The sequence below is a fragment of the Melanotaenia boesemani genome, chromosome 21, assembly GCF_017639745.1.
Source record: "Melanotaenia boesemani isolate fMelBoe1 chromosome 21, fMelBoe1.pri, whole genome shotgun sequence".
In the NCBI taxonomy this organism is placed as follows: Eukaryota; Metazoa; Chordata; class Actinopteri; order Atheriniformes; family Melanotaeniidae; genus Melanotaenia; species Melanotaenia boesemani.
The window spans coordinates 12,068,852-12,081,012 of NC_055702.1; the positions used below are offsets into that span (position 1 = coordinate 12,068,852).

Here is a 12,161-nt window from a genome sequence, read left to right on the forward strand (position 1 = left end):
ATTCTTTTAAAAATATAGTAACGTTCAATAATGCACATCACAAGTGGTTAAAATTATAGTATTCCCCCCAGGAATTACTCTCTTACTGTTTATTGGGGAATGAAATGGGATTTTCTCTCCTGGGTTTGTACATCTACAGTACTTAAGGAAATATATGCATGCTGGTCTGTTAAATGCTTTCTTTTTTTTATTAGCAGAAAATGTTGCTTTCATTCAAACATGACTTTACTGTGACAAACAGCACTTTCATTTTTAATTGAGCATTGCTCCATCTTTTAAAATAAAACTGTGTTGGGGCTCTTAATGTTTCCTCCAATAAACAAATCCAATAAAAGCCAAATCCAACAATCATTTGGTTCCTTTGAGAAGTATTTCTTTTGTATTCAAAGAACCAATGCGACTTACTCCCACAAAAACTATTAAGGGATGAGTCAGAATAAGTCATTTTTTTGTTTTTAAGAAATCCCATGAAAGACCCAAACCAACAATGTGGTAATCTGTGTCTGAATACTGTCTGAAACCCGTCTTTCTGTCTGTGGCACTCAGCTGTGACACCATTCATTTCTGAAGACGTAAATCTTTAACAACAGCCAACAAGTAGGAAGTTTAATTTCTTTGAAAGGGCTCAGTCACTTTCTACAGCAGCTGGATATTTTGTTTATGTATTTTTTTGTGTTTATGAATTTTTTTTTTTTTACCAGATTTTCTGCAATGAGTCTCAAACAAATGCAGAATTTATTTGCTTACTTTTCAGAATACGGACATGATCTTTTATCATTTCCCTTTCTCCAAAGCCAGACTGCAGGAACAACTAATGCCTCTCCTTTAAATCACAACTGTAGATTGTATATTTGCGTGCTGCAAAGCATATTCATTCATCCCTCAGTTTAATCCCCCCCCCCAGGTTTACAAAGATTTATGGCAGAGTGGTAGCACAGCACATGCTGCATGCCAGGAGTTCTTTGAGGCTAACTGCCCTATTACAGGGACACACCATAGTCCATTCTGCATCTGGAGAATGCAGCCTGCTGAGATCTTGGGTATAAACACTACAACAAAAAAGAGAGCTGTTATAGTGCACAGATGCCTTGCATGCTAATAGTAGCCACGTGAATTGTCTTTTTCCCCACCTTCAACTGTCACATGAGTATAGTTGTAGGAGAGAGGCTCAGAGAGAGAGAAAGAGGTGCGGTGCTGTTGAGGGAGAAGAGATGTCACAGAGATGTATTAGCCTCCTGAATGTGGGGTGTTTCATCGAGGAGCATGGCTAACCTCTGCATCCTGTCTCGATTTCCTGCTCTGTGAATCATGCCAGTCCCACCAGACAGATGGAAAGGCATGAAGAAAGACAGTCAGTCAGACAGACAGACAGCCCACTCAGTGGAGCAGAAACACCAGGAGCTCAGTGGCTGCTATGGATACACACTCCTGGAGTCTCTTTGCTGCTCTTGCTGTGTGTTTACTGAATGCATGTATACAAGCATGTAAGTAGGTTTGTTTTTGAGGCCTTAAAACTGGTTTGTTTAGAATGGTTTGCACAACTGTTAACTACAAAGATATGAAGTGGGTAGAGAGTGACAATTACCACCTGACTGCAGCCCATTTCATCTTTCTCCACACAACAACAACACACACAAAAATAGATAATAGAACATGGAGCATACACATAATATATATGTGAACGACTATTTGAGCATTGTTATTACATCTGGTGGTAGGATTGGGAGAAAAAGGGCGAAATCTGATGAGTTTTAGATGAAGGATGTTTAGACAAAGCATCAAGAGCTATAAAAAAGAACAGTCTTTGAGGAATTTATACTTTGCTTTTCATTCCATTTGCTTTTTATTTCATTAAAAAGACAAAGAGTACTTAAAAAATCTCAATGTGAATGTTCTTCATGTAAATGATTAAAGATACGATATGCAAAGATAAGACATGAGTCATTGCATTATTGATTCATTGCATATAACCAACAAGGCTTGTTTTCTGATAGTTTTTAAACATGGTACAGTATTAAATTTTTGTCCAACTTCTTAGTTTGACAGCTCAACTATTTCTCTTTAAGGAGGTCCATCGGATCACCACCGGCGATGGCATTAAGCGTGCGGACAAGGAGGATGCTGCAGCCAGCGAGGTGGGCTGGATGACTTCGGTCAAAGACTGGGCCGGTGTCATGATATCTGCTCAGACGCTGACAGGAAGAGTCCTGGTGAGTTCATACTCGGTCACCATTTATTGCTACTTCAGCCTATAAACAGCAGCCTGTTGAACGGTTAGTGAGATGAGGCTTGACAGATCATCACTATCACCTCTGAACTTCCTCATGCCAGCTGTTAGCCCAAGTCCCTCATTGTCTACCTGTCTCATGAAAAAAAATATTTGTTATCATAAAACAAGCCAGGCCAGGAAGAGCTTGCAGGTCTGACAAGTCACAAATTGGACATGCTTGAATGGTCCTTGAATTTATACTTATTTGTCTGACCCATAAATAAACCCCTTTGACTTGCATATCTTGCTTGTTTATCTCTCAACAAAGCCAGGGCAACAAAGCAAAGCGATTTAAAGAGTGTATTAAGGTCATACTCCCCATAAAGTCTGCAGACAGTGGAAAGAAACAGATGCAGATGGAGGTGTGTGCAGTTCAACAACTGCATCTGATCAACTGACAGGGTTACAATGGTACCTGATGCATGTGATAGTGTCATGTGAGGCCTCTTTGACCACTTGCTATCATCTTGTATTGAGATACTTACCAGATTCTATCATAATATAACTATTATATACCAGATTTGATTCCAACTTTCTGACCTTGTGGGATAATGAGTACTAGAGTACTGTTGTAGTAATGTGATAGAGATTTTCTCTTTTTTCTTATTTTTTATTTATATTTTTGTATCCAACAATTTCTAAAACAATGCAATAAGTTCTGTAGGACATTTTATGAATGTTTTGAACATAACGTTGGTTCTTCAACTCTAACCAATCCCATATAGTACCTTCTTTAGCTAAACAAAGCAGGTGGTACAACATAATATGTTCAACAGATGTCATTCTGGGCATTACACTGTAAGAGAGAGGATGAGCTAAAGGTTATACATAAAGGTAAACAAACACATATACAATTGCATATAGCCTTGGGCTGCATTTGATGACACATTGTGGGCTGGACATACCAAACAGGATCAACAGAAATCAGGATTTGCCAATGCAATCCAGAAAGGGTCTCCATGTTTTGAGGAATGAGTCTTGTCTTACTTACAGTCTGGATATAGTTTCCTCATACCCTGCTTTGTTAGACATCAGCTCCATCCAGTGCTCAAATGATGATTGAGTGACTTGTTTTTTCATTGTCTCAATATTTCCTCATCCTGTTACCAAAGCTAGCTGACACAACAATCTGATAAAACTGCTTAGTTGAAGGTTTTTTTTTTGAAGAGTTCATTTACAAGAGACAGAATTTTCTCCCACAAACCTTTAACCATATCACACTCATACAACACAGGTTGTATGAGTGATTCTTTATGGCAACATCAGCATAGATTATTATTCCTCAGTTTTAGGCGAAACACTCTGCTTGGTGTCCAGTAACATCGACTGAGGATCTTATAGTTATTAAACTTTGTTTGAATTTCTCGTGCAGAAGCGTGCCAACTTGATATAACTATGTTCCATTGTTGTTTTGCAATGGTCTCCCCAATATTTCTTTCTCATGCAAATTTTAGTTCTTCCAGTTTAGGGGTTATAAAAATTGATGCTTTGTTTTTTTTTGTAAGTAGGTTCCTGGAACAATGGTAGAGGAAGGTAGAGCCAACTATTCTCTTATTTGCCACGATTGAAAAGTCCCCCCCCCCTTTCTAAAGGAATAATTCAATACACGTTATATTTCTTAAGTAGCTGCACTGGGAGGGAAAGTGGCAACAAATGCATTACAGCGTTGACTTTGGGTATTATGATAATTTTAATTAGGTTTACCTAACCAATTAGAGATATAGACAATTTGCTACAGTTCTGTAGTAATTCAATATTTTTGATGATGGGCAGCAGGTTCATCTCCATCATTTCCCTAATGTTAGGTGTACGTTTAATTCCCAAATAATTCATTTCTGAGGGGACCTACTTCAACCACAAGTCACTACAAAGTGACTCTGTAATTATTTTAGATACTGGCGTAATTTCAGATTTGGCACAATTAATTTTGTAACCTGATAAACGTGACAAGCAATCAATCACTCGATTACTGGACCAGCAACCTGGGAATTACATGAAACCATTAATATACTGCATCATCTTCATACGAGAACAACTTATGCTCTTGGTGGCCTAACTGGACTCCTTTAATGTCTGAGTTACTTTGTACTGAGGTGGCTAAGGATTCAAGGGCGACTGTAAAGATGAAGGGTGATAAAAGACAGATCTTTTTTGTGCATCTGTGTAAAAAAAAAGGAAAAGCTACAATGCCATTGCACAAGATGGAGGCCACAGGGTTTTTATATAATAAATCTAATCCATGCTAATATTGTTGGCCCAAACCAAAATTTCTTCAGGGTATAATATAAATTCTCCCATTCAGCCCTGTCAAAGGCTTTCTCTGCATCTTGTGAAAAAGCTGCAACAGGATGTGGATTTTCCCCAGATTATGTGCAGGAGCCTTTGTATTTTATCTGCAGATGATCGGCCCCTTAACAATGCCTACTTGGTCTGGATATATTATTATATTATTGGGAGTATGTTTTCCAGCCTGATCGACAGCATGTAAGGCAGGATTTTACAATCTACATTTCCTAGAGATATAGGTCTGTAGTTGCTGCATTGCTGATGGTCTTTCCCCTTTTTGTGGATCAGCGTAACCAGGGTTTTTTCTTATACTCATGGGGAGTTTGCCATTTTCCAGTGCAATGTTAAAAACTACCAGTAACTTAGGAGCAAGAATATCACAAAATCATTTATAAAAATCTGCTAAAAAGCCTTATTCCCTTGGGCTTGGTCCTGACTTTATAAACCATTAATAGCATGTTTTTACTTCCTGTAGAGAAATGTCACTTTCCAGCAGGTCCCTATCATTTGAGGAGGATTTCAAAGACTGAGACAAAGTGCTCATATTAGTCTACAGAAATGTTCCCTTGTAATGTCTAGGGTTCCTGGTATTTCCTGAAAAATATTGCATTTCTCCTTTTTCCCTGTAACTACTTCATTTTTATGATTTAAGATAAATGGGATGGTGTTTTGTGTGCTCAGCTGTTTAACCCTGTGAGCCAGCAGTTTCCCTGCCCTTTTGCCAGATTCATAATAGCCCTGTTTAGTACAGAGCAGGGCAAATAAACTTTCTTTTTAAGAATACTATTTATTTCATATCTCAATTAATTTATTTGCTTAAAAGTGACTTGGCCTGGGCTTTGGGCATGTTGGTGTCTAAGGTACTTTAGTTGTTGTTCCAGCCCAGTTAATCTTTCTCTTTCTTTCCTTTTACAGTGTGAGCAAAGGAAATTAGCTGTTGACGTAAGACTGCCTTAAAAGCATCTCATACAATACCAGGGTCAGAAACAGAAGCTTCATTACAAATCTCTTTTCTATTCTATTCTATTCTATTCTACAGTCATTTAGCAGACGCTTTTATCCAAAGCGACTTACATTTGAGAGGAAGAACAACACAAGCATGAATTCAAACAAGATGGGACGTCATAATTAAGTGATAGTCAGACCGCTTTTGAGTCCAGTTGGACCCAGGTGCTGTCATGTAGTGCTAGTGCAGTGCATATAATTGTTTTTTTTTTTTTTTTTTTTTTAATACAGGATCACGATTTCATCACACAATATCAACTAGGTCATAAGTGCATGATTTCATCACATAATATCAACTTGGGCATAAGTGCATGATTTCATCACACAATATCATCTTGGGCATAAGTGCACACAGCTTCTTCAGTACTTGGTTGAGCCAAAAAGCTGGACAAATCTTTCTGACTCATTTAGTTAAGCTAAATGTGGAAATGCTCCTTAAACAACTGAGTCTTTAGCTTGGTCTTAAAAGTGGATACGGACTCTGCGGATCGGACGGAGTTTGGTAGATCGTTCCACCACCGGGGAACAACAGAGGAGAAGAGTCTAGCTACTGATTTTGCGCCACGTTGTGGTGGGAGCACTAGGCGTCTTTCGCTGGTAGAGCGTAAGTTTCGAGAGGGAGTGTAGCTCTGGATTAAGGAGTGAAGGTAGCCCGGAGCCGTTTGGGTTATTGTTTTGTAAGCCAGAAGCAGAGCTTTGAATTTGATGCGTGCTGCAACTGGAAGCCAGTGAAGAGCAATTAGCAGTGGAGTGACATGAGCTCTTTTGGGCTGGTTGAAGACCAGACGTGCTGCTGCGTTCTGAATCATCTGCAGAGGTTTAACTGAGCATGCAGGCAGGCCAGCCAGTAAGGAGTTGCAGTAGTCAATGCGTGAAATGACCAGAGCCTGGACCAGGAGCTGGGTCGTGTGTTCAGTCAGGTAGGGTCTGATCCTTCTGATGTTGTAGAGAGCAAATCGGCAAGACCGGGAAACCGAGGCAACATGATCCTTAAAGGTCAGCTGGTTGTCTACCATGACACCAAGATTCCTGGTAGAAGATGTAGGGACTAGTGTGATTGAGTCTAGCTGCACACTTATCTGTGGTGGTAAAGAAGGACTGGCTGGGAAGACAATAAGCTCAGTCTTGGACAGATTTAGCTGAAGGTGGCGGTCCTTCATCCATGCAGAGATATCAGCAAGGCATGCTGATATTCGCATTGAGACGGTTGTGTCATCAGGTGGGAAACTCTTTTACAGCAGAGTGAAATAATATCAGATGTATAGTGTATGTACATGATGTATAATTTTGCAAAAATTATTTAATTTCCAACACATTTCCATTTCTACATTGTCTAGGGTAGCTATACTTAAGTCAACAGGTGCTCCTCGGTCATTGTATCAAGTGCTGTACATGTTATCGGAGAACCTGTTCTATCTGTTGGTTTATCCATTTGGGTCTCTCTAACCTGATTGAAATCACTCCAAAATAAGATGCTGTGATTGCCAGTGGATTCTTGGAACATCACCAAATTCATGAAAGAATTTAGAAGAACATTTGGGGCATCAGTGTTGATCATTTGTAATTTTCTGGCCATCCATTTGCATGTCAAGGGCCATCCATCTACCCCCCTCCCTTCCTTCCAAGAAGAAATGGAGATGTCCTCAAACCCTTCCAAGGCTCCCAACAGACTTTCCTATACTTAAACTTATCTTCTTCTCCTTAGAGGAGGATCCAACAAACAATAAAAAAACTAATATAAAACTAAACTCCAAAACCACAGAACTTATGCACTACTATGCACACTGACAGATGAAAAAATTATAGAGTTTGTGAGTATAAGAAACGCTGTCTTTCCAGACACGTTTGATATTAGAAATGTTTAGATTTTAAAGTTTGTTAATAGCCAATAAGATCAAGTTAGGTAAAAGAGGTAGGTGAGGGAAAACCATGCTGAATGTATAAATCATATAGAAAACAGAAATCACTTCCGCAGCAGGTCGGGCAATAGAACACTGTGGGCGGGCCCCATTTATCAAGGAAAGTTTGAATTAATAAGAGGCCAAATTCTAGATTTATAATTCAATATTTGACCCATATCTCACCAGATTAGGGATAGAATATCATCAAAGTATTTTCCTCTACAATTAAAAAACAAAAACCCCAAACACTTAGTCTAAAATTGGATCTGACTGACTAATATAACAGAAAATTTAACATTTCATTCATTAATAACAAAGTTAGTCTAGTAATTTCAACCAAAAATTAGACTTTATAATTAAATGGCAGACGGTCTGAGGCCGAGATCAGCAATGTTATGAGAGACAGGTTCAGCACCATGGATCAGATTCCACACAGAATAACAGATGATCGGCACAGATGTTTTCATCATACTCATACCACTCAACAAACTTCTACGTTCAGTCAAAGACTAACCATGGAGAAATGCTCAGTAACTAACCTGTACAGGCACTATACATTCATTTCAGAGAAAGGCAACTAGAGCTCAACCAAACTGATCGTGTTTAATATTGTGCAACTTACTTCAACATCTGCAGCAGTAAAACACTGACAGTATGTAATTGTGACTTACCACACTTTAGTAAGCGCAAGTCGGAGAGAGTTTAATCCAGCTGTAGACGATGCCTCCAGAGGAAGAGGAAGGACACATGAAGCTGTGGTTGCTGCAGCAGGTGCTATCTTGCTAGGTCTTGTCACGTTGCTGGAATCATTCATGCTGCTAGAAGTGGTTCATTCTTGCAACATGACACCTAACACATGTTCCTTTCTTTGTGTTATTGTTGAACCATTTTCTTATGTTCATTGCCAAAACATATCAGTCTACTACTTCTTCATTAAATCTAGCCGATGACTTTGTTCTAAATATTTGCAATAACTTACAGAGCATTATATGCTATTTAAGTTATCGCGAGAGTTTATAATTATATACACGCATAGATTCAGTATACAGACACACACGACTTTCAGTGCCGAAAGAGCACAGAAGAACAGATTGTAATTATGTTGATTTAGTACCACTGTAAAATAGCTGTTAAATAAATAAAATTATATTTAAAAGTAAAGAAATTACTACAGGCTAGTTCCTGGATGGTTTCTGAATGGGGGACCTTGCCCACTGAGGCCCGCCTGTAGTGCCAGGTTGTAGCAGGCACATTGATCAGGCATTTTATTAGGAACCTTATTGTTATCGTTACTCCGTGCTGCTTGCTAGTTTGTTAGCAATGCTAGCTCTGGTTGTTGCCACTTGTGACAACTTTATCTGTTTTGAATTATTCATGTTGCTGCTGAAACTTGCCTTTGAGTTACAGCTAATAAAAAATAAACTAATCTCTGCTGAATTTTACCAGGAGTTTGAGTTTTATCAGTTCGAAATAAAAAGCGATTGGGGAGCTTGTCTGTAATCTACATCCAGGAAATAGTGATGGAAATTTTCTTTAATTTGTCTTTTTTAATCTCACAAGGGTGTTTGATTGTGACTATAAGTGCTTGGCATTGCATGTAATAAGACAAAGAGAAGATGAAAAGAAACTGCACAAGTGGGAGTGCCACGCCAAGGCTTGCTGCAGTGCTCAGGGCTTGATCCCACTTTCACCCACCCCCTTAAATGTGGTGCAGCATCTCCAGTTGGCTCAGCGTGCAGTGGTTGTTAATCATGAATTCTGGTTGAGCCGTACACACAACTATTATAGCCTGATGTGAAATATTTATGAAGCACAGACAGACTTCAAGTATGTGTAACAAAAACTGACCTTTTTAGAGGGTAGAATTTTGACATCTAGTCATAACACGTGTTGCTTCCTTACCAAAAATGGTCATGCTTTTGCTTGACATAGTCATTTGCTTGTCTTACTCCACGTCATTTAAAACTCATGCTGCATTTTCTATTCTTTTGATCCCGAGCATAGACGCCGGAGATGGTTAATGTTGATAGTAACAGTAAACATGAGCTGAGCTGCTTTTTTTTTTTTTTTTTTTTTTTTTTTTTTTGCTTTAAAACACCAACGTGCCTCTCATCTTGTGTGTGTGTGTGTGTGTGTTTGTGGAGCTCAAGTGCTCTGTCTCAATGATGGCCTGACACACAACTGTTTAGCGAGTGCTCGTCTGTAACCATGGCAACTGCAGCTTACCTAAACACGGCAGATGTGTGTTTTCTCTTTCAGCCTTTTTAGGGCACACATTAAAGCCTATTTCCAGGCCATCTGAGAGGGGTTTTTACTGGGAAGTACAAGGATGTTTATGTACATGTATTTATCGTGTGGATGTTTATGTGTGTGTTTGTTGACCTACTATTCTCACATCTTCACCTACATTTTTCTCATCAGACATTTTTTTTTATTTTTTTTGCAGGCAACCTGTTTTCTTTTACTCCAGCAGAGCTTATGACAAGTTTTGACGATAAAGAGATTCATTTTTACTTCAGCACTCCAGGAATTTCAGTTAGTGGTTCATCTGAATTTAAATCTAAAAGGTGCCTTCAGAGCCGACCCTAGCCACTTTGGTGCCCTAGGCGAGATTATGGTTTGCATCTCCCACCCCCCTTTTCTCCTCACACACACCACCCAAAGCATTAATCAACATCTTATAAAAGACATTTAAGTTTTAATTAATTATTAAACACACAAGAATCTTCCAGATGAACAGGCCAGGGTGAACTACACGTGTGTCTGATATGAATACTGTGACAGAGTTGTTGTGAATATTTTATTTAATTTTACCCTAAACGTGTCTGGACTTGGTTGTATTGACATCAGAAAACTGCTGTTGTATTAATTTCAGAGCTCACTCAAATTATACTCCATATTTATATTAATATTTACCTTTATTTAACCAGGAAAATTTAAACATTGAGATTAGAAATCTCTTTTACAAGAGTGTCCTGGCCAAGACAGCAGAAGCACAAGAGAGATTACAGCTATTTACAACACACTAAAAACTTTAAAAGCATCTAGCAAGACCAGCTCCTTCAGTCCTAGGTCCTTTTCCAGGTCATTTCAGGCAGCAGGAGCAGCATATTTAAAAACCCTTTTCCCTGCTCTGTCCCGACCTTGGGAACAGCTAAAAATATTGTGATCAGAGATTAAAACAACTTAACTTATTCCAATGTAAATATATTTGAAGTTATGAGGGAAGCAGACCCAGGAGAACTTAGAATTTAGAATAAACACTTTTTTTTTTTTACTTTGACCTGCATTTACTATAATTAAAATGCTTAACTGTAACATTCAGTAATATTATGATTAAAAAAAAAAGATAAGTGACACCAGAGGCCACAAATAATTGTCTAAACTTTTTAGTAAATGATGGAAATATGATTGAAGATTAGATTGAAGAGACCTCCAGAATGAAGCTTCTAGAGGTATCTGCATGGCTTTTTTTCAGTGAATCTGGACATATGTATAGTAGATTAATGTTATTGTACAGTACAAACAAAACATGGAGCTGCAGTAGACAGACTAAAACTTAATGTGTTAAACAACGAATAACACCTTCTAGATATGATTATTATCACTGATATATGAGGCTGCTCTACAGTTCTACAGTTTCACAGCATCTACAGCATTATGAAGAAACTGCTTTATTCCAATTTAGTTAGCCTCCAGCTGGTACAGATGAAAAGTTAAACAACATTTTAATGTTGGAACTGTGCTCGTGTTCCAGCCAGGTTTAAGATAAATCTCAAATAATGAGAAACAGCAAGGGGTAGGGGGTGTTGTTATTATGTTTCTGTATCTGTTCACCTTTTATCTTCAAGACAGAGCACAAGGAAACAGTGCCAGGGCTCTACTTTTTCTTTTTTTGTCTCTTTTATGTGTCACAGCGGTGCCTGTTCCAGCGTCTGGCATCCTAGGCGGCTGCTTATATGGCCTTTGCCAAGGGCTCTGGGTGCCTTTAATTAATTTTACTAATTAAAACAGCTCAGTGTAGATGTGGATGGACTCAGACTTGAAATATACTAAAAGGAGTCTCAGCTGAGTGATACCTGCAGTATTTTTGTAAACATGATGACAAAAAGAACCAGTGAAACAAACAAGGACAGATAATCACAAGACCTCTGAATAACATGAACTGTAGATATTATAAGAAGCAGAAATTGTTTTAAGTTTTAAGTTTGAAAAGCATTAAATCATATTAATGATAAAATGGCCAAGACCTAAACCATAAGTTTTGAACTTAACAGCAGCAGCAGGACTCATTAAAGCCAGATGTTTCCCATCTATGTGAGGAGAATTGTAAACTGAGGTTGGTGTTTTCTCTGTAAGTGATTAATGAATGACAGAAAGGTGCTCGGTAACATGTGGAAAGCCAAAGGGCCAGTATTTATTTGCTTGGTTAGCCTCAAATCCCAGCAGCTTGCAAAAGATCAGATTTTGCCTTTAGGGCTATTTGATTAGCAGAGAGGACACTTCCCCATGACCTTTTAGTCTGCTGAGGTTTATCTGCAGGAGATCAGCACTCTGCTCCTTAAGCACTCGAGTAAAATTGGAAAGGCAAGGCCTGTAAATTTCACATCAGTAGCATGCAGCATGTAAGGACATGGTTTCCCTTCAGATTGGGGACACAGAATGATCCCATCTGTCAGTTTATGCATTATTGCATTCCC

General features: G+C 38.6%; 1 protein-coding gene across 14 annotated transcripts in view; it reads left to right on the plus strand.

The window, feature by feature from the left end:
• Positions 1 to 12,161, plus strand: part of LOC121631934 (calcium-activated potassium channel subunit alpha-1-like) — a 97,511-nt gene that overhangs the window by 9,259 nt on the left and 76,091 nt on the right. For all 14 annotated transcript variants that reach the window (XM_041973025.1, XM_041973033.1, XM_041973024.1 and 11 more), the window contains one exon: positions 2,067 to 2,210. In XM_041973025.1, the coding sequence (XP_041828959.1) occupies positions 2,067 to 2,210 (144 nt within the window). The remainder of the gene's footprint in view (positions 1 to 2,066; positions 2,211 to 12,161) is intronic.